Genomic DNA, 22,768 nt, shown 5'->3' on the forward strand with positions numbered 1-22,768 from the left:
GCAAGTATTTAGCTAACAACAGTGGCCCTAGTGGTGGCTACATTGGAGAAAACGTCCCCTGGATCTGACAAGGATCTTTTTTCTCCCTGCCTAGTGAATTACTTCATATTTTGTAAAAATAAGCATTTTCTGTTCGTTGGAGAGCATTATAACACACCAACATGTTTCTTCTCAGGCTCGGTGTTACCTCATGTAGCCTTAGGACAGAGATATTTGTTGCTGCATTAATGAATAGCAAAGCTTATGAGATTTTATTCATAGTGAAGAGCTTAAGTATGTGCGGCACAGGGTGTTCATTGTTGTCAGGTGTGTGTTGGGGCCCCTGTTGAGTATTTTTCTGAAGAGAGCATATCCACACTATAGAAACAATAGTGGAGAGGAGATATATCCATTAGACTGGGTCTTTGGTAGGGTTTTACTGCTAGATGTCTGTCTGCATGAAGAAGAAAAAATTAAGATGATCTGCAGGTTTGCTTCTTCATCATTTTTAACCTATTTTTGCCTTAGTGGTGCAGCCAGAAGTAAGAGCTACAGTGTATAATGCTTAACTGGGCTGACGGGATAGTAAAGTTACATACTGGTATGGAGGGCTTGAAAGAGAGAAGATGCATTTACAGGACTCAGTGGCAGCTGGATTCATGCATGTATTTTCTTTGCCTTCTTTTGTGTTTTGTCCTGCAGCATGGCACGCAGTGGGCCAGCTCTGGATGTGTCCTGTGCTCCTGTGCCCATGGGAAGGTGAGCTGCACCCCCATAGCCTGCCCAGTCCTCACCTGTGGAAGAGATGAACTGCCATACATTGCCCAGGGAGAATGTTGTCCCATGTGTGTCGGCCTTGGTGGTGAGTATCATGTCTGAACGGACTACACTCTGGCTCCCGTGATCCAAGCAGTGTCTCCCTGTCTGGAAATACCCTTCTAGTCACAAATTTAGAAAGTTTTTCTCTTTGTGTTCAGTTCCATTGAAGAGACACCGGGGTCAAGTGTTTTGCTTTATTCTCTTTCCATCTTTCAACCTTATTTGTATTTTTAACAGCTTCACCCACAGGCCAATAGCAAGTAGTAAGATTTCAGCATTGAGCCACTGTGCCTAGTATGTCTTTATTTTGGATATTGCAATCTGGAAAAAGGATAAAGACATTTACTATATAACGAGAGCACTTGATGCACCTGAAAACTTGAGGTGAAAGTTCCAAAAATGTCTGAGCTGTTGGATACCTTATTAAAATCCGTAGTGGAAGTGCATCCAGAGCTCTTAATTCACAAATCTAAAGCCCTTGAAAACTGTTGAAATTGTTACTTTTATTTTGTGGTTTGGCAAAAGAGAATTTTGAGACCTTGACATGTTATTATTTCTTAGAACCCTGCTACTTTGATGGCCATTTGTTCCGGGATGGTGAAGAGTGGCACCTTGGTCGGTGCTCCAGGTGTGTCTGCAGGGATGGAGTGACTCAGTGCTTCACAGCTTCCTGCGAGGCTGTTCTGTGCAAACAGGTCAGGACTCAGCAGCCTTCTGGGACACTACTCGTGACTGTCTTCTTTCACTTGGCAAAATCTATTTCTCATGCAAACATACAAGTTAGCAGGGAGATCTGGGTGACTTGAAAAAAGGAGTATTTGTACGTGGAGTGATGGATGAGTGTAAACAGTGTAAACAGGCTGTCTCTTTCCCCTATACATTATTTTCCCACCAGCTTATTTGTATCTTGTATATGCTGGCTGATTGAGCACATGTATGCTCAAAGAAAAGGGGATTTTGGTTTTATAAAAAAAATAAAAAGAAAGATGTAGAATCGATCAGAAAATATTTTTATTTCTTTGGGAGAAGGAATGAAAGTGCAAGATTTTAATGAGAGTTTTCTTCATGAGCCTAAGTATTTGGCTGGCAGGTTTTGCTTACCATATTTATTTTTCCCAAGAAATGCAGTTGAAAATATCAGTCAAATTTCACAAGTCAAATGCTGATAAATTCCCCTTAGGTGTAAGATGAAACAGAAGTCTTGGAATGCTTTTCTTACATCTACTTGAAATGAATAAAACAAGCAAGATGGCTTAACCAAGCTCATGCAGTGACTCACTGTTTTAGCCCACGTGGGACATTTCTGTCTCTGAGGTCTATGCTATGGACAGATTATAAGTTCTTAGCACTTAAGCAGTGATAAAACCAGCCAACACATTACAGAATTGTATGCAGTGTTAACATGCTGGTTAGTAAGGACAGCTATGCACAATACTGTATTCTCTATAAAAGTGACTTGATTTTTTTTTTTTTTTTTTTTTTTTGAGTTCTGCTTATTGCATTGCATACTGGAAGTGCTTGAGAGCATGTTGACACCCTTTGGATTTCTTATCCTTGGGGCCACTGTACCAGTTTTCTTAGGCACCTCAGGGTACTCCTTTACTGCAGTACGCAATGCTAAGGACATCTTTGAAATACAGGAACTGGCTCTCGAGGAATGTCTTTTTATGACCTTGAATTTGTTTTGTAGGGGCTACCATTGCCCGTGCTTTTATCTACTGATGTGCTCAAATGTTGAATCAAACTCCCTTGAAATGTTTGCTTCAGCTGAGCACGCCTCCCTGTAGGACTGAGAAGAACTAAAGCAGTAATTATAAATCTTCCTTCCTACTCATGCTTACTCATATTTCTGTTAGTGGACCAGATGTGTTGTTGGTTGTTGGGGTTTTTTTTTGATAGAAGGAAAAAACACCTGTTTCTCTGCATGCTAATTGTTTTTTCCTGAGATAGTCAATTGCTATTAGTTGACTTAAGTACTGTGCATTAAAACAAATTTATGCCTGCTTTACATCATCTCTTCCCCACCACAAATGGACTGATGTTAACCTGCTGACTGATTGCACTAATGTTTTATCAGCTATTTATTGGAATTTAATTAGTGGAAACAGAAATGACTGTGTTGTTGCTGTGATGTGTCTGAGAATAATCACCTATGATCTTCCATGTTAATGCAGCAGGAAGCCAATTCTGGTAGTGCTCCACTTATTTCCAATCCAGGTGCCTGGGAAGGAGTGTTTGCAAGATGTGCAGGGATTCTGTTCTGCTCAGTCATACCTAAAATTTTCTTGCATGTTCCTTTATCCCCTTTTTCCTTCTTTACTCCCCATGAAATGCAAATGAATAGCTTCTCCCAACAGAGTTGACGCAATTATTAAACACTGATATTCCGTCATTCAAATTTACGCTGTACCTTTCCCTTGGTGCTGAGTGAGAATAACATACAAAATGCTTGTTGCACACAGAAGGGCACCTGGGTATGACCCACAGCAGAAGAGAATCTGAGAGGCAGGGCAGGGCTAACTTTTTAGGAACGTGCTTTCTGTGCGTATGCATCCTCTGAATGTACAAGTTCCTCAAATTTGCCCTCCTCATTTTTTGCTTCCAGTACATAAAGAGTGTCTGGCAGATGGAGCTCACTCTGTGTACTTGTCTGCAGGGAGCTTTGCTGCTAGTTATCTCTGCCTAGTAAGCTACAAGAAGAGCAAAAACAGGATTATGCTGTCTCAACAAAATCCATGGTGAATGAGTTCTTTTAACTCTACTGAGAAACCTGCTGTTGCAAACTTTTGTATGAAATTGTCTACTTTTTCTTTGAAAACTAGTGATGTGGTTAAAAAAGGAGGTGAGATAATAGTTCTTCACATTTCTATGCTATTTCCAATCTAGTCATCCTGATGGGTCTGAAGGGATGTGCTGATGAACAATACTTTACCCATTCCAAATCATTGCATGTATGTGGAATTGTAGCAGGGGACCTGGTTTAGAACTGATGGAATTGTAGTATGAAGGAATGGTTATATTGATGCGAAGTGCCAACTTATTTCAACATGATGTGAATAAGTAATGAAAAACCTTAAATTGGAATACTCTAGTTTTAAGTCTAATTTTAAGCATAATTGTACACTCTCAGCAACGTTGTGGAGGACACCAAAATGTGTGATGAGGTCGACATGCCTAAGGGATGGGATGCCATCCAGAGACACCTAGACAGGATCCAGTAGTGGGCCCAGGTGAATCTCATGAGGTTCAGCAAAGCCATGGGCAAGGTGTTGCACCTGGTTGTGGCAATCCTGCTACCAGTACAAACTGGGAGATGTTAGGGTAGAGTGCAGTCCTGCTAAAGGGGATTTGAGTGTACTGGTGGGTGGCAAGCTGGATGTGAGCCAGCATTGTGTCCTTGAAGCCCAGAAAGCCAACCGTGTCCTATGCTCCATCACAAGAAGCGTGGCCAGCAAGTCGAGGGAGGTGATCCTGCCCCTCTACTCTGTGCTGGTGAGGCCTCAACTGGATTTCTGCATTCTGAATTGAACTCCTCATTACAGGTGGGACATAGACCTGTTGGCATGCATCCAGAGGAGGGCCACAAAAATAACGCAAGGGATGGTGCACTTCCCTTAGCAGGACAGGCTGAGAGAGCTGGGGCTGTATAGCCTGGAGAAGAGATGTCTCTGTGGAGATACGTGATAACAGCGTTTCAGTATTTAAAGGGAGACTATAAGAAAGAAGGGAACAGACTCTTTAACAGCATCTGTTGTGTTTAGAACAAGGGGAAATGGTTTCAAGCTAAAAGAGAGGAGATTTAGATTGGAATTCCCAGAAAACAGGAAGAAGGAAACATTTGTTGAACTTATACCGTGAAGATGGGCTGCAAACTTTGGAGCCAAAACCAGGCCTTGAGATGACTGTGGCTCATCACATAGATATTAAATGCCTGAAATTCCAGATAGTGATGCTGAATTCCTTGTTAACTTTTCATACACTTATTTTATGTGTCTCTACTGCTTTCTATTTAGGATGAAGTTTTGGTTATGTCTCCTGGAAAATGCTGTCCAGAATGTGTTCCAAATTCCTGCTCGGTGTCAGGAAGGGTGTACCAGGTAACCTCTGATGAACTATACCAAGAGTCAACTCTTCACACGTTCTGGCACATACCTTTTTTCTTCTCCCTCATGTCTGACTTTCTGCCAGCACTAATAGCATAGTTTAAACATTTCTTTTTCTCTTCCTGGACAACCAGAAGAGTTGAAAGAAATTAGGGCTAGATAAGAATTTGCTGACGAGCACAAAGGAAGTTTGTGTGGTGAAGCAGATTAGACAGTTATCTTTTCACACTTTTTTGATGGAGGAAAGAAGAAAGCCCTAGTGAAGGTCAAAGTATTTGCAGCATGTGTGATTTTCTTCTAAGAACTATTTTTTGCTTATCGTATAGTGATGTTGGTGAGGCCTTCACTAGCTTGTAATTAATGAGTATGCACCACCACGTCATTGAGACCTCATGTCTCTTCTGTGTATTTGCTGATGGTGTAGAGATAACATTTCTTAAGAAGGGTTTGGCATTGAGTACAGATATACAGAAAGAGTTGTACTGAATAGGTTGCATAGATTTCTGGAATGAACTTTATTGTTTATGAGGACTACTTAACTGTTGTATACATCTCTTCTTTTCGAACAGCACGGCGAACAGTGGAAAAAAAATGCCTGCAGTGTATGTGTGTGTCATAGAGGGGCAGTCAGATGTCTGAAAGAAACCTGTGACTCTGTTATTTGTGAGAAGGTAGTTGAAAATCATTCAGTTCTGCTACCTTGACTGCATGTCACTTTGCACATGTGCTTAGAGTCCCAATGAGCATGGCTAACAGTTTCCTCTCAGTGGTTTTTGATGCTTTGTAGGGGCAGATCAAAGTGCAGCGTTCTGGGAAGTGCTGTGAGGAGTGTGTGTCTTCCAAGAAAAACTGCTTGTATGATGGCGCTATCAGGTACCATGGTGAGATGTGGAATATTACTCGCTGTGACTTCTGTGTATGTGATGAAGGCCAAGTGACTTGTCACAAAGCAGAGTGTGCCAAAGTGGAATGTGCCAAGGTAAGGAAAGTGTTCTTTGAAAATGTTCCAATTAAGTGATTGATTTACTTCCTTTTTTTCCTTCCAAAGCTGACATTTTGAGACAAAATAGCTGCCCTTCTTTTGGAGCTGCTTTTGTGCATTTACCTTGAAAATGCTTCACAGAAAAGGAGAATGAACTCAGGATATTCTGTGTGAGGTTGACTGCTCACGACATTTGCATTGTGAAGCAAGGCAGGCTGAGTCAGTGGCTCATTTAACTCGGGTTATCTCCCACCCTGCTGTTTGCCTGCTAATGTTAGAGACGTCTATTTTGGGTGACAACTGGCTTCACCTGGAGCTTAATGTGCAGAGATATGCACAGGGTAGAGATAGTTAACAGCTAAAGAAATCATCAGACAACCAAGTTGGATGGGACTGACAAAGATCATGGAATCCAACTCCTGGCTTCACAGTTCTGCATGCTGCAGTGGCTTTCAGTAAGGTGATTGAGCATCAAAGGCAGCATTCTATTTTTCTCAATTTTTTCCATGCTATTCTGGGCATGGAAGTGAAGCCAATGTTTTATTCCCAAGCTGTTTTCTCTAAGTAGCCTGATTATGTTATAGTTGTTCTACAACAGATGTGGAAAATGCATTAGGGAGATAGAAGTGTTTCTTATACACACACTCTTGTGCAAAGACATGCATTTTTGGATTGCCTTTTTGCAGTGCAATAAGGCTTCTACCTTACTTCTCACCATGTCTGTTTTAATCAGTGAGTTGGTACTTGGTTTATACCAGCTACTCTATAGTCAGTGAAGAGAAAGGAAGGAACTGTAGCAATCTGAGTTTTTTCTCCATAACATGGCTTTCCTAGTGACTGCCTGCATGCTGTATTTTGAGCAGTAGTACACTTCTGTTGTGCCTGAAGTCTGCATTGTGCACATAATGGGATCACCAGATTAGATTGTTTAGATGTTCAGAAAAGTTAGAGCTTGCACACAAGGTCTCAGATGATGTCATGCAGAGAGGGTGTATCTAGGGACAGATGCATCTGTTCATCTGAGATGAACAAAAAGGAAAAACAAAAATGCATTGACCCAAACTCTTGTCAGTGGTGTAGTGGTGATGATTATCATGTGACCTTAAAGTGCACAGAGAGATTTTTCTGGATGGAAAGTTGTGATAGTCATAAAATCTTGAACACTTGGCATCTGTTCAAGTCAGCTTCCTCCATGCTTTTAGCTGTAAATTGGATCATTTACACTAACGATGATGGCATGCTGTCATGGCTCAATAGGGAAAATTATTTAATATTCATGCTCATATCTTAGGTTCTGACAAAGAATCCATTATGCAGAAAAGCCGGGGATATTTTACAGGATGATAGCAGGAGATGATGACACATAAGGTTCAAAAAGAAGGGTTCAAAAGCGTGAACGTTATCGCTCATGCAGCTCTTTTTCAAACTTAGGTTCTGAAAAGTAACCATCCAGCTCAAAACCTGAGCATCTCCAAGTGATACGAATTGTCAGAGTATGAACTGCTGCATTTTCAAATTGAATGAAATGTAATTGCTAGGGGGACAGAGGGAGGAAGGCGATGTCCTTTGCTGCAGACAAGAGTTTTGTTCCCTCTTGATATATTTGCACAAGGATTTATTATCTTAGTTTCTCTTAGGAGAGTTTCCTCAAGTTAGGTATAGTCACAGTTTACATAAGTAATACAATGTACATATTAATTAACTGCAATAAAATATTTACTCAAAAAGCAAATAAAATTTTTTTTTCCTTTCCTTTTTTTTTTTTTTTCTCCAAAGTTAGGAACCTGCAGTAACAAATCTGTTGTAAAGCTAGGAACATTTGGATTCTCTTCATTAAGGCACTATTAATTTTCTGGGCACATCATCCTGTTTAAAATGTGATGCCACAGATATGAACTGCAAATCCTAGACAGCTTGACATAGTAGAGTAGCATTACGTGAGGGTAGAATAGAGGCTTAGTTGTTAAATCTTTTGAAAGAAACTTGTGCAGAACTGCCATATGAAAGTGTCTGCAGGGATTCTGACCTAATCTCCAAAAAGCCATTTTGTGAAGGGCACTGGTAAGCTAGGGATACAAGTTACGTGGCAAGCTGGGATAGTTTTAGTTGTAGAAATGGATGCACTCAACCAAGACCTCTGAAACTCAGCATCACAAAACCCTGCTGGAACACTTCTCAGGAGCCTGGTATCGAGCACTCCGATGACAATGCTCAGGTACACGTTTGAGCAATATCTTCTACAGCCACTCTCTTTTCTGAGCCTTGGCAGAGCAATGTGTTTGTAGGATATGTTTTTGGAGGGTGGATAGTCATGGTCTTTAACTAGTTGTTTTCAGTTTTCCAGTAGTTTAGTTTATGTGTGTGGGTGGGGATGTAGATAGGGTGGAGAAGGGGGCAGTTTACAATCCAATACAATAGTAATGACATGAGGTTCAAATTACCGATAGCAATTTGAAGTAATGATTTAAGTAGCCAAAATACATATAACCAGAAAAGAGAGATTTTAGTTGTGTGTGGTCCTCAAAGACTGTTATTTCTTTCTTTTCTTGCACCCTTTGTATAATCAGTGAATATACAGCTGTTATAATTAAGAAATACATGAGAGAGTTTTGTTAAATAGGTTATTACACCAAAAAGAATAGATAAAGTGCTTACCCTTATCCTGGGTTTGCTGGAGAACTCAAAAAGGAGGAATCTCCAGAAAGAGATCCTTCACCATTGCTAGTCAGCTCTTAAATGGGTCTAGGAGAGGTGGAGCCAGACTCCACCCCTTCTAGCAGCACAGGTGAATTGCCTTCACCTGTGCTCTCAGGGCTGACTTTTGCTTGCCTCAGATGATCAATCAGAGATTCAGGTCGTGATTCAGCAGTTGCCATACAACCTTCTTAGAAATGCTTGAGATTTACTAGAGTGTGGCTGGGACTAGCTGTTGGTTTTGGTGAATAGCTGGTGATGTTACTGCACCATCTACGTGTAAAGTAGTTCACATATAGATATTAGGTGGCAAGGTGAAAAGTATTTTGGAGTGACTGTGCTGTCAGAAATGTGTGTCTGGCTGAGGTGAATCAGCAAAGCTGTTTGTTAAACTTTGGTGCTGAGTTGAATTTTGTGAGCCAGCCAAAGAAACAAGTAACAGGCTGAAAGGGAAACCAGCAATAGCTGTGGAATTTCTTTCGGTATGTGAGCTCCTTGCAAACACTTAATAAATCTAATTTAGCCATTCTATTGTAACTTCTTTATTGTAGTGGTTTTGTAGACTTATGTCTGTTTCATGACTGGCATATATCAGCTTGTCTATATTTGTAATGCGTGAGAATCTGATCTAGGGAAACAACTCGTATCAGGAAATAGAAGCTGTTTCTTTTGAGCTGTGTCCTAATTCCTTAAAACAGACTCTTCCTTTTTCTGGAATGATCAGCTTCCACTTAAGCGTAAGAAGTTCTGACCAGTCAGGGCACTTCATTTCCTCCTTCTACTGATAAATTATCATCTCCAGACCAGGGTTATTGGTTATACAAGTGTAACCTATGGAGTTCTGCAGTTGAAATGAAGAACAGGATTTTTCCATGTGGCATAAATAGAGCATATGCTTTGAAACTCTACTGGACAAAAAAAAGCAGAGCATTGGAAATGAAGTTACCTTCATTTGAATGCTTATGCATTCAGATCTTGACAGTGGTTCAGTAAAGATTCAGTAAAGTCCTGGATAAGGACAGTAAAAAATGGTATTCCTGTTCTCTATATCTGCTGTGGATTTCGCTCGGGTATTCTTTCTCAGCAAGGTTTAGGGATAGTCTTATCACTGAGTTCCCTAGCCTTTTCTGAGGTTTGTTCTGCAGTTCAGTATTCATTAAGCACATTTTTCAAACTGTACTTACAGAGATAAAATAGGATGCAGAAAAGATAACATGAAATAGAGACCGAAGATTGCATTCCAGGGCAAGAGCTGCTCTGCCTCTGCATTCCACAGTATTTTTGGTATTGTTGATTTCGTTTGAATTTCTGCAGACTTTCTCTTCACAGGGTGAAGAATTAATTCACTTAGATGGGAAGTGCTGTCCTGAATGTATTTCAAACAATGGTTACTGTGTTTACAAAGAACATGCCAAAGCTGTAAGTATCATGATACTTTGGAGCAGTAATAGAGAATCCTGCTTATGAAGGTTTGGAGAAGTGACTCTCCCGAGTTCCAAGGAGGACATTATTTTCAGTGCAGCAGAAAAATAATCTGTTAATATTATCTGCAGATTGCTTTTAAAATGTATGAAATTTGTTACATTTACATTGTTTATATGTGTGCATCTACTACAGAGAAGATTGGCCTTGCTTTCCTTTCTGCAGTGTAATCAATCATTTCCCATTAATATTTAATGTCTGTACTCACTGGTTTCCTGTGCATCTCGTGGAGGTAAAGATACCTTACTTTTGACCTGTTTGGTAGAGGCTGTATAGCAGAGGCAATGCATAATGTTCTGTTTGTGTCATTTAATGCAATGTTCACCATGACATGAGTTCATTATTTTACAAATATTTCCAAGGAACTTTCCTTCTTAAGTTATACAGAATGAAAACATAAAGTGGTTGAAATAAGCCAGTAATGGTCTTATTGCTCAGGTAGATGAGAGTTGGACCTGATTGACGGCTGCTGTTTGTCAACAGATTTGAGAAGAGAAAAATTTAATGCTGTTTTTTATTGTTGTTGTTTGTTTTAATTTTTAATGCTAGTACTTTACTTTTCTTTCTTGGATCTCTCTCTGACCCAAGTGAGATAAAATATAATAAGATGTTAGATTTATTCAGGTTTGTGCTTTATTCTTTTTGAGAGGAACTGCCATAAAAGCTTCACAGGCATTTAAAATGCTTGCTGACTCGTTTCTGCCTTTTTATTTCTTCACATGGTACCAGCAGGGCCTCAGCCATCAAGGGCAGCTTTGGTGCAGACCCAAAGATGCAGGTTGCAGGAGAGGGGACAGAGATTTCTCTCCTCCATTTACCATGCAGCTGGCAGTGTCAGTTTGGATGGTTAGTTCTGAGGAAAGCACCACCTCAGTCTGTGTGGCAAGTCCTTTTGAAGTAGAATAAGGCAACGGAAGAGAGGAGTAAGGAAAGTAAAATACTTTCCAGGTTAGAAGGAGGTTTAAGTGCATCAAGAAGGTCATTATGCAAATAAATAGATTCAGACCCAGAAGATTTAGGATATCTTCTCAAACCCATGTTTCTGAACTGTGAGGAAAAAAAGTGGATGAGTGACGCAGCAAAATTTGGAGACACAAGGAAGTGCTTTGAGTTGGAGAAAAGGGAGGTAAGTGTTAGAAGCAGAAACGACTTAGTGCTAACTGAAAAACATCCCCTTGGGGAGGGACTGCTAAGAGGGAATGTGATCAGGAGGTCACAGGCCATGGATTTTTCTGTGACCACTTTGCAGATTGCCTTGATTTGGAAAGATAAAGAGGGCAAGAGGTATAGAGATGCATAATCTCATGACAACTGGCCTCAGAGCTGAAGCAGCCACAGAGATGTTTAGTTTACTGCTGTTACTGGTGTAGCCTTGAAGTTTATCTGGGGACTTCCATGCATGAGGAAAAACACCTTTTTTATGCAGAAACTCTCCTTTACCACAGAAGCAGTAGGCAGCAGGGAATCCCTGCTAGATGGCAGACCCGGCATTACTGCTGAGGCACTATCTTGATTTGGTTTGACTGCGGAGCAGCTATGCTGGTGCTGCAGAGCACTAATCCTGGCTGTTGGATGTCATATTATGCAGAGTGGAGAGACGTGGAAGGAAGGGCTGTGCAGAGAGTGTGAATGCCGCGACGCAGAGGTGGTCTGCTTTCAGCGCTCCTGTCTGCCCTGCCCACCGGGCAGCATGGCTGTCAGGGAGAAAGGTGATTGCTGTCCACGCTGCCAGCCAGGTATGGACCCAGTGTCTGTTGTTGTGCTTTATCACCTGTATTATTCCTTTATCCCTTTTGTCACTCTTTTTGGGTGGGAGCACATGCATCATGCACTCATCTGACACACATTTTGGGATCCCAGCTGTCCCTTGTCTCTCTTGTGCTGGTCTGACACACGCAGTGAATTTTAACTTGTCTTCAATCTGCAGCTGCAAAGTAACTGGTTTCTGTAATTCAGTTTACTGGAGAGGCATAGGGCTCCATCCTAAGAATGGAAGTGAGTCCTACTGACTTTTTTTGCTTTAGATGATAGCTTTCTTTTGTCAAGAGTATCTTCCTGGAGGTGGTGTTTTGAAAGTGTTTTGTCTTCTCCTTTTCTTTTCAACACAAATTTTATAATGCAGATCACTGTCTTTCCAATCTTAACAAGAGTCTTAGAGCTTATGGGCTGATGATTATTTCTTGAGAGTGTGAAGGAGAAAGAACATGCTTACAGTGCCACAGGCTCACCTGGAGCAGAACAGCTGCCAGATAATAATAGTTTGGAAAAATCAGAATAGCCTTAGCTATAGGTTAATTTTACATATAAATTCATTTTTTTCCCCAGGATGTTTTCATTCTCCTTCATTTACGTATTGCAGTTAGTAAGCTTTACATTTTGTAATTGGTAGGCTTTATCTGTGGTTTGCTCATTCTTCATTTTGGTAGCTGTTCTTGATGTATTCTCCTAACTTTGGTTTTATCACAGCGCTCCAGTTGATGGTTTATCTATGTAAGAAGAGCTTCACAGTTTAATTGTACTGTCATTTGCAGGAGTGGTTTGGCACATTTGCCATATTAATGTGTTAAAGCTTTTTATTTACTGTATGCTAATAAAAATGCAAAGCACTGCAAATTGAAAAGTGAGGAAAATGGGTTTGGGGCAGTTGAGATAAAATTGTCCTAGATTTTCACAAGGGAACAGCATCTGCACTAACTCCAGGGGAGGTGACAGATTACATAAAAGCGCTCCCTGGATCTACCTATTGTCTTTCTTATCAAGAGGTACCGGTGTACCGGTAACCCTTGAAAATCCTGGCCTCTTCTTTTCACTTCTGCTGTGGTAGTGCTCTGGAAAATGCATACCTTGAAGTCATGATATTGGACTTACAGAGAAAACCTGCATTTTTATATCCTAAAATGTGAATGGACACAGAATGAACCTGGAGTTTTTCCTCTTTTTCTGTTTTCCGCTGGAGGCTATGAGAAACAAATACAAAACCCAGCCTGCAGCAGTTTGACTTGTGAACCCAGGACATCAGCTCCTAACACATCTGCGTCCTTAAAGCCAGTGAAAATTTATTGCTGCTTCTCACAGATGTGCTGGGGGAAGCAGGCAGACAGAACCCATTTATTCTCATCCACTGTAGAGCACCTAGCCCCAAGCATAGTTGTGTTTTGTAAAATAAAAAATAAAAATTAAAAAAAATAATAAAAAAAAAACAAAAACAAAACCAACAACCCAGCAAATATGCCCACTCACTAAGAACATTTTAGTTGGAGCAGAGGGATTTTTTTTTTTGGTACTTAAAGAAACATTGTCCATTCTGTACCTCTATGAGCCGTCAGTTTGTTGTCAGTCTGTGAGGATGGAGCTGGATGTACCTTTGGAAAGTTACTGGTGAGAAATCCCCAATTCTTTCCTTAGATACAGCTGCCTGGAAACTTGCATGTTATTTAGTGTAAATAGAGTTTTCAGTAGTGAGGTCCTTTTGCTGACTTGTCAGCAAAAGAAGAAGAGAAGACAGCTTTTCTTCCAGCAAGCAGAAGTAGCACAGTAATAAAGAAAAAATAGGCTTTTTTTCCTGGTCTCTGCAGGGAGATTGGACATAAATTTTGAGGAAATACCTGTGGTCAAGAAATTCTTCTACGGCACTGTGACATAAAGCTTCTGACTGAAGAGGATGTGGTCTGCCACTATACTTTGACCTGATGTGGATGCATCAGGTGACTTATTGCAGAGTTTGCATAAAGGAATGTAAAATTTAGGTTGTTTTTTGCCATTAATTCCGGATCGCTCATGATTTTTACTGTTGTACAACAGTGTGGTCAAGAAACTTCTGTTTTATCTATAGCCTAGGAAACCACAGTCCTTACAATACCCTCCCACATATTAGGACACAACAATATAGTATTTAGCCTTTTTCATGCTAGTTTGGAAGAAAACCATTCCAAAACTGACAGAACATGAACCAGCAAGATAAGCTAGTAATTAATTTTACTTTGATTTTGGATTATGCATTTATTTTATTCTTTTCGTCTGAAAACACTGCTGATGGTTTTTGCCCTTGTGTTTTTCTTTTGCACCAGGGAAGTGTCACCCAGACTGTTTGACCTGCTCTCAGTCCTCTGATCACTGTATTGCCTGCCGTGATGTGAAGAAGCGGCTGCAGAATGGGCGCTGTGTGGAGACGTGTGGGTCAGGCTTCTATCAGGATGGGGGGACTTGCTTAGGTAAAATCTGCAGGGGATGTACACTGCCAAATGGCTGTGTTTTCTGTGGCTTGCTTTGCATTTGTTTGCGGAATCCTGTAGGCTTAATCTATACAGATTGTCAAGCTCTGTTTGGAAAAGTATGCAGGCACGATACTGAGTGCTAGCCATAGGCTTTGGTTTCAAATGAGAGTGAGTTCTTAATTTTTTTTTTGCCACAGTGAGACAAAATTGTCTCTTCAACAGAGCAGAGGTGTTGTGCTACATCAAGACGTTTGGAATTAATGCATCTTTCTTTTCCTCTCATGGAAGCCTGCAATGAAACATGCTCAGCCTGTATGAATGGCTTCGAGTGTTCCTCATGCCGGACATCACTGCTGATGAAGAATGGGCAGTGTGTGACTTCATGTGGGAAGGGATTCTTTCAGGATCAACTCATATGTGCAGGTAACTTGAAGCAAAAAAAGATTGCAGTGCTTTGTGATAGCAAAATGGCAGACAAAGCGGTACCCACGTGATTAGATATGTGCTCTGTTGGGGGACTTGCTGTTGACATAGATGTTAATGTTCACCCAAGAGTAAAGTGAGGAGTGATCAAAGGAACCAAGTCGTATAGTATAAAACTGATTACTGGTTGGGGAGATACTGAAATTCCTGAGCAGGTGAGTTTGGTAGGTATAAAACTCTCTGCTTTAGAAGTCTGCAGTTTCAGATTTTCACCAGAGTCCTCTTACAATTCAGAATTCTCTTCTGGAAACATGACTGTGTTTCTTGTGGTGTTGAGGATGCAGAGCAGAGTGTGTGCTTTCATTTTACTAAGGATTTAACACCCTGAACTGTGTCTGACAGTCTGATCTCCATAGGAGTTTTTAGCTTAGTGTGGACTAAGCTGCAGCTGCTAATGCTTAACCTATGAGGAGTCAGCACTTCAAGGTGTATAAATCACTTATAGGGATGGACTATTTATAGGAACAGAAAAACTCACAGTAAAGACTTGTTAAAAATATTTTTTGTTCTGTTCTGCCATTGTTCATTTCATTTCATATGTTGCTCTCTCTTCGTGGTTGGGCTAACTGTTGGTAGGGCTAGCTGTTCTTAAGAATATTTACCAAGTAAATTAGTAACTCCACAAGACATCTGGTCCGTGTCTAAATCCTAAACCATACTGTTTCCAAGACTGATATTAAGGTAGCAGTGTTAGTTTCCTATGTGATGGGACTATAATAGTGTTTTTATGAGCTTCTCCTGCTCCTTTGAAATATTTGTATTTTTCCTAAACTGTAATGCAGCAGCTTTTTCATCGTGGCAGTTTGTTTTCCCTAAAGTTACTACTTTTCTTCTCTTGCTGTTGCCTTTTTTCAAAGGCTATTGATTATTTCTACAGCTCTAATTCATAAGCAGTATGGAGCACATGCTCAACTTCTAGAGCCACTATTTTAATTTCTTTGAAACTAGCCTTGCTCCTTAAAATTAAACAAAAACATAGGGTATTTGGCAGATTTCAAGGGAAAGCACTTTAGATTCTAAGTCCAGATTCCTTTTCTAAAGTGGCTTGCCTTGAAGAGCTCACCATTTGTTTCAGGATTTGAAAGTCTGAGAAACCTCTGTCAGCACTGACTACAGACTAGAGCCCCTTTGTGCACATATAAAGAGAAAAAAAGAGACCCAATCCAAAAGAATTTACAGTCTTAAGTATCAAATAATCTTCTACTTCGTTTGGTTTTATTTTACCATTTCCTTTCCACCTGCTACCAGTATTTTAATTGGCAGTGCCCATGTACTGCTGAAGCAAGAGGGAAAGGCTAATGTTTCATTTTATTACTGGTTTGTAGATTACTGATTGTACATTCCATCCAAATTTGCAGTCACGCGTGCTTGTAGCTGAAAGTTGCTGGGAAAATTTGTTCCTCTTTCCTCAGGGGAATTAAACTGATTTGCTTTAGTTCTGCCTGGCTGCATTTTCTGCATAAAGTAAAACTGGTGGAATAAGTCTTAAATTTCAGATACAGTCCATAATTCGTTTCCATTCACTCTTTCTTTGTGTTCTCTTCATTTTTACAGATCTGTAATCTGATTGCCCAGATGGGCCTTAGGCTGTTCAGGAGTCTTTTTCTCATAATCGTTTTAACAACTGCGATAAGCATGTTCCAAAATCATAAAAAGAATGAACTAGACTGTGTTAATGTTACCGTTCCAGTAAAGTCTCTCTTGACGAATTCACTCTGGAGATGAAAAACACCTATAAAAACAGGTTTCCCACAGCATTCTGCTGTTGAGACACCATTGTCTGCATTGCAACAAAAGACAATTAATTAGTCTTTCCTTTTGTTCATGTTTTATGACACCTGGTTTAACTGAATGTACTTGGAATTTTGGAAGACAGTTGTTTCTTGATGTCTTCCCAGTTTTAGTCTTACACTAACGTTGCTTCATGCCTTTCCCCCCACCCTTATTTATTTAAAGTGTTAAAACCATTAACAGAATGTGAAGTTGAGAACCTATAGTGGCATGTTAAGAACTCATGGTTCACTTTGAATTCGGCTTGGAACAGTGTAGCAGAGGAAGATTTCTCTGTAAGAAATCGGTCATGGAAACAATTAAGCCTACACCAAAGGCAAAGCAAAGTGAAGGAAAAATATAAGATGTCTGCCTGATAGACTGGAAGGGCTCAAAGGACTTGTAGTGTTCAGTTCTCTCCTTGCATTTTTCTAACTTAATTACTTATGTTTTTCAAGATTATTCAGAAACTTAGAGCACAAGTGTTTGTGCTTTGATCTCTGAGAGTGCAAATGATGAGATGTGTAACTTGATACTAAAAGACCCAGCTTGCACTGTAGCAAAGCCCTTGAATTTTTATTCACAGCATGTTGTTTTTCTTTGCTGTATCCTGGCTGCAGAGGCTCACCTTGAGAGTTAGTGACCGAATGTGCCTAAGCTAAGCTAAGCATTCCCAGCTCACAGGTTAGAGGTGGTTACTGATGCTATGTAGCTCAGAACATGGACCTCTCTCTGCTTTCCCAAAGTCAGCCAGTGATTTCTTACTGTGTTCTTGCTGGAATGCCATTTGTATTAGCCCTTCTGCTGTCATCAAGCTGGGCAATATTACACCTGTGCGTATGTGGATAAGAGGTAGTTTGATAAGTAGATTGTTAAGTCACTGTCTGATTTCTAGGAGAAAGTACAGAAATATCACTTTGCAGGACCTCTCATTTTCTCAATGCCCAGAGTCACTTCTGTTTGACCCCTGAGTAAGAACAGAGAAAGGCACCCACTGGCTCAGGAGCCACCAAGGATGTTCTTGCTTTCACCAAGAAGAGAGGCTCTCAGAACCATAGAATGGCTTGTGTTGGAAGGGACATCTGGAGGTCATCTGGTCCAACGCCCTGCTCAAGCAGGGGCATATTGAGCTGATTGGCCAGGGCCAACCACCTAGCTGACTTGTAATACTGTGATATTCCACAGCTTCTCCAGCCTACCTGTGCTAGTGCTCCTGTCACCTGCACAGAAAATAAGTGTTTCCGAAGTTCTGTCTGTTTAGCATTGATTTTTCTGAAAAGATATTTGACTGCAGCTTAATGAATACCATTGGGTCAACTGAAGCATAGAACTGTTGTTCTGTCCTATGCTAGGCAGATTGCCTTATCTTGAATTAGAGAGAATGCTCCAGTTTCTGCTTTTAAGCAAAATGTACGACCTATCTTGTGCCAGTCTCTGCCTCAGCAATTTTTTTGTGAAAAGTAACATATGCAGCCATTTTATAAGAAGGTTACAAGTTTAGTGAGGGCCTATACTTCGATATTAGAAGCTTTTACTGCAAAAACACATTCCAACTCTTGCAGCAGTCTCTGGATAAAGTGCGGAATCTTGCACACGTGTCCATTCACACTGAAGAGAAAAGCGAACAGAAAATGACGCCTACTGAATCTGAACTGAAAATAGCAAGGAAGGGTGAAAACAGCTTCCTGGCAATGCTTCTGTTGACACATTTTCTCACAGCCACTTAGTTGCTCCAGGCAAAGATGTTTTAGCTGACAGTGGCTCATTGAATGCTTCCATTTTTTCCCCCCTGCTTTTTCAGTGAGTCTGGTGACTGGCTGTGGAGCTGTGGAGTCTGGCAGTGATCCAGCGCTGAAAGAGCAAAGCCTCTGCAGGCTGGGTGTGTACAAGTACATATAATGGGCAGGAATGGGTTTGAGTTGCTGTCTCAGCCACACAGATTCCACAGCTATGGCTGTGCCACCTGATGTCAAACAGAACAAATGAATTAGGTAGCTGCTGCACTTGTGTCAAAATGATCCTCAAGACATGGAAATAATGCCTTTTGCTGCAAGCACAAGAAGTGTGGGATTGTATCTGTAGGAGCAGGAATAAGGCTCTGCTTTTTTGTCATCTGGAAACTGTTAATTGATACCTCCTGGAGCCATGTGTCACGTTGCATACAGATATGGCTGTATCGGAAGAGACTGTGGAGCGTGATTGCAGGGAGGGCTTGCAAAGCAGAGCTGAGGTTTACTGCAAACCTGTTTTCTTTTGTAAGCCAATCTGAGGAAATAGCCACCGATCTTCTGCTTTAAGTCATTTACTGTTCTCCCAAACGCTACATATATCTCTCTTGCTAAAATCGAGTTGCATTCCTTCTCCTTTGCATGCCTTCTTCCAAACCTCAGTTCTTACATCTCCTGCTTGAAAGAAACCATGTGGGCCTGGTCAGTGTTGTGTAGATTGGATTCCAGAGGATCTGTTTCCAAGCATTTTATCAAATTCATTGTGAGTTTTCAGGTGTGATGACTTCCAGTAGGATGTACTTCATTTCTCTCACTGTTACTGGAAAACTATAGAAGTCATTTCCCTTCTAGGAATGCAAAAAAGCTTGTGAAGGACTTGGAGAATTGGAAAAACTTCTTTACAGAAAGGGTTGTTAAGCACTGGAATAGACTCCGCAGGGAGGTGGTTGAGTCACCATCCCTGGGTGTGTTAAAATCCATTTGGATATGGTGCTGAGGGACATGATTTAGTGAAGGGTTGTTAGAGTTATCGTAGTTTGGTTAGGTTGCGGTTGGACTTGATCTGTAAGGTCTTTTCCAACCTGAGCAATTCTATGATTTTATGATTTCAAAACAACGGCTTCCTCATTAAAGGGCCTGAAAGCTGCTGTGATATACTGAAGTAGTTTTGCAGGATCAGTACAGAGAGCTGTGACAACCAACTGAGAGAGATAAAGAGAGATAAAGAGAGAGAAAGAGAGAGAAAGAGAGAGAGAGAGAAGTAAGATCCTAAACTCATGCAGGCTGCAGACTTCACAGTTTTGTATCATTACCTGGTTCAACTCCAGGCATTACAGGTTTCCCACTAAAAGTATGGCATAGGGAATGCTGTTAGCTCCCTTCTGTAGAACATCTTTTCTTCTTGTCTCCATCCCTTTCCTGCTGGCTGTGTTTAAAGTAACATTTATAGTGAGTTTCTTTTGTTGCGGAGAACAGGATGTGTGAGCTGGTCTGAACTGTCAGCTGCTCTGCTAGCCCTATAGCCATTTGTCTGTAGTTGGGCTTAAGATGGCCAGTGCCAGAAGGGGAGGTGAGCTGAGAGAAAGCACCATGCTTAGCTGTAGATGAGAACGGTGGTAGTGGTGACAAAAGCCCAGCAGAACATTTGTGTGCGGACTTGACAGAGGCGATCCTACTGGGACCTAGCTCCAGAGAAGAGCCTGGAACGTAACTCCAATCATACCAAACAGCTTTCCCAGCATGGAGCTGTTTATAGTAAGAGTTACATTCAGCAGAATGTGTGGCTCTAGAAGGAGGCCAAGTCTTTATTTTGCCCTACACATAGCACAGCTTAGGGAAGCTGCTTGGGAGAATATATAGAGGAGAGAAGCTACTCAAGAGCACTTGGTCTGCTACATGCAGTGAATGGTGCCCAGTGGGAGGACAGTCTTAGAGCCAAATCACAGTTACCTAGTTGACCTGTCTTTAATAAAAAAAGGGCATTTTTAATACAGTGTGCAAGGCTGTTTGTTTTTCAAACAGAGTTTGGAGGCCAAGCTGCCAGGAGAGTAGCCTTTCTTGGAAAAGAATGGTGTTTACAGAAATGACATGAGAATTTCTGAAAATAACTGCGTTACTTCAGATGTGTTAACAAATTTAGGTAGGTTAACAGTGAAGAAGTCAAGCTGTGCAGTGGGGAGTGTATTATTAGAAGATTGAGTCCTTGTGTCCATCCTTTCAGAAAAGTGTTGAAAGGTACAGTGAGTTTAGAGGAGCAAAATAGTCCTGACTGGAAGGTGAAGTGAGGACGATTCAGTACCTAGGAATTTACAGCATGAACTCATATCTGAAGTTAATTTGTGAGTGTGAACATGCCCTGAGAATCATCCAAGTTGGAATGAGATGGAGCTTTTCATCAGCAAAGGAAATTATCGACTGGAGCAAAAAAATGTGCTCCATCTTTGCCTTCAAATGGGATGTCTAGTATTCAGTGCATTGTGATTCATCCACAATTAGATGCACTCGATAGTCTTGGCATATGTACCAGTTCACCTTGCTGTAGGAGTCAGTGGGAGAAATCCTGTCAGGTGCAAAATGCCCAACATCCTTATGACAGACTTCTCACATAGAAATATTCAGACAGAATAGTCAGAGGATTGTGGAGAAATCTAGCATAAGGCAGGGAAAAACCATGAAGGGAGAAAGCAAACAGCTGATTATAAGGCAATAAAAGAAAATGATGAGAAAAGGTAAACTAATCAAAAGGTAGAATTATGGAGAAGGAAGCATGCAGAAGGTCAAAAGACCAAATGCTAGATGTCTATCCTGTATCTTAGCCCCTAAACACACCCTTTTCCAACCCTGTGTATGTCATGTCACATCTGTGTTTCAGTTGCCTGTCTATGAGATGGAGATGATAATGCTTCCCTGCTTCGGGGAGTAATGAGATCCGCTGAGATAGGGTGTTTATCTTCTGGGCAGCGTGACTCATATATAAGCATAAACATAGGTGCCCTGTCTCGTTAATTAACAAACTACAAGAGCAATTATAGCCTCAGGCAGACAGAAGAAGCATAAGAATCATGCAGAACAAGAGTGAGAGGGGAATACTGGTGATAGCTCTTTTGCTGTAAGCATGTTTACAGCTGTGTGCTGTCCTGCATAATCATTCCTCCTCTGTTCTGCCCTTGCCCAGAAATATTAGGCATGGTCTTGGAATGGAAGCACTTCATTTTCTCCTGTTACTGGGGAGAAGATGAATTGTCACTCATTTAGGGGATTTATTTTGGCAGGAAGGTGTTTGCTTTTGTCACTGCTCCACATGTAAGCACACTTTTAGTTACTCACTGATGAGTTTTTCTTGTGTGGCTGCAACTTCAGACATGTTCACTGATACAGAGCAAATGTCATATAGTGCTATTTTCTCCTATCTATTGTGGTTCTCATGTACCTGCCTCATTGTGAAAGAATAAATTTAAGAACACTTCCAGATGTAATAATGAAAAAAAAATCTAATCTCTAAAAGAACTGTAATTAGTGCAGTTCATGTAAGCTCTGATAGCATGGGATTTAATGTGCATCTGCTTCACAAATTCCATAAACAGAACCATAATGGGCTGTATTTTCCTCATAGCTGAACTTGCGGAGTTTTGAATATGGTGGCTCGTTCAACATGTGCTTTGGTAGGCGGAGTTGATTTCCTTACAGCTATGACTTTAACTGCAAGACATCATCGTGGTTGAGGATGACATTTTGGCCTATATGTTGCCTATGCCTTTGTGCCTGAAAAAGGGCATTCTGACTTTCCTCCATTGCAGGGATGTGATCAGACTTCAGACATACGCAAAACACTGCTATATCCCAGCCATGATACGTGGCTCACACAGGGAGAAATGCTGCTAGTATTCCTACTCAGCAAAGGGATGCATCTTCTCTCTAGCACAATGAAGAACAGGACTTAGGTGTTACAAACACTCTTTTAGTCATGTTACAAACACTCTTCTAATCTGATTACAGCTACAGAGACAATGCTGAAGCATGTTAGGTGTCGCAGTGCATGTACAAAATGGTGATGTAAATCATGCTGCTGAGATGAGATGGATGAAAATACTAGTATAAGAAAAGCAGAGATCTTCTGTTTTTTCTTTTTTCTTTTCTGAAGCAGTGGATGCCTTTAAATTTGAGGAGCAGAATTGCAGAAAAATGAATTGCTGCAAATTCTTTAGTTTAAAAAGAAGATTGAAAGTTAATCATTTATAAATCTTTTACCTTTCTTTCCTGCAGCTTGTCATGAGTCCTGTTCCTCGTGCTGGGGACCTGCTGACAACAATTGTTTCTCCTGCAAGGACACGTCGCATGTGCTAAAAGCAGGGCTCTGTGTGGCCAGCTGTGGAAAGGGATTTTATGAGAAGGACGGAATCTGCAACGGTAAATGCCTGTTTTCTTTCTCCATTGCAAGAAGTTTGAGAAATGCTCTGCAAAAATGCAATCAGTATTTCATTCAGCCATGCAGCAGTTGTGACTTTATTAATGTGT

At 40.8% G+C, this 22,768-nt stretch overlaps 1 protein-coding gene across 2 annotated transcripts in view; it reads left to right on the top strand.

The window, feature by feature from the left end:
• The window catches only part of FRAS1 (Fraser extracellular matrix complex subunit 1), a 163,599-nt gene that overhangs the window by 58,899 nt on the left and 81,932 nt on the right, over window positions 1-22,768 (top strand). For both annotated transcript variants that reach the window (XM_052681999.1, XM_052682000.1), the window contains exons 5-14: window positions 682-841; window positions 1,360-1,493; window positions 4,812-4,895; window positions 5,471-5,572; window positions 5,689-5,880; window positions 9,907-9,996; window positions 11,648-11,795; window positions 14,127-14,270; window positions 14,562-14,696; window positions 22,517-22,660. In XM_052681999.1, the coding sequence (XP_052537959.1) occupies window positions 682-841; window positions 1,360-1,493; window positions 4,812-4,895; window positions 5,471-5,572; window positions 5,689-5,880; window positions 9,907-9,996; window positions 11,648-11,795; window positions 14,127-14,270; window positions 14,562-14,696; window positions 22,517-22,660 (1,333 nt within the window). The remainder of the gene's footprint in view (window positions 1-681; window positions 842-1,359; window positions 1,494-4,811; window positions 4,896-5,470; window positions 5,573-5,688; window positions 5,881-9,906; window positions 9,997-11,647; window positions 11,796-14,126; window positions 14,271-14,561; window positions 14,697-22,516; window positions 22,661-22,768) is intronic.

This window comes from Tympanuchus pallidicinctus, unplaced genomic scaffold (genome assembly GCF_026119805.1).
Source record: "Tympanuchus pallidicinctus isolate F22 unplaced genomic scaffold, pur_lepc_1.0 scaffold2, whole genome shotgun sequence".
NCBI classification, from domain to species: domain Eukaryota; kingdom Metazoa; phylum Chordata; class Aves; order Galliformes; family Phasianidae; genus Tympanuchus; species Tympanuchus pallidicinctus.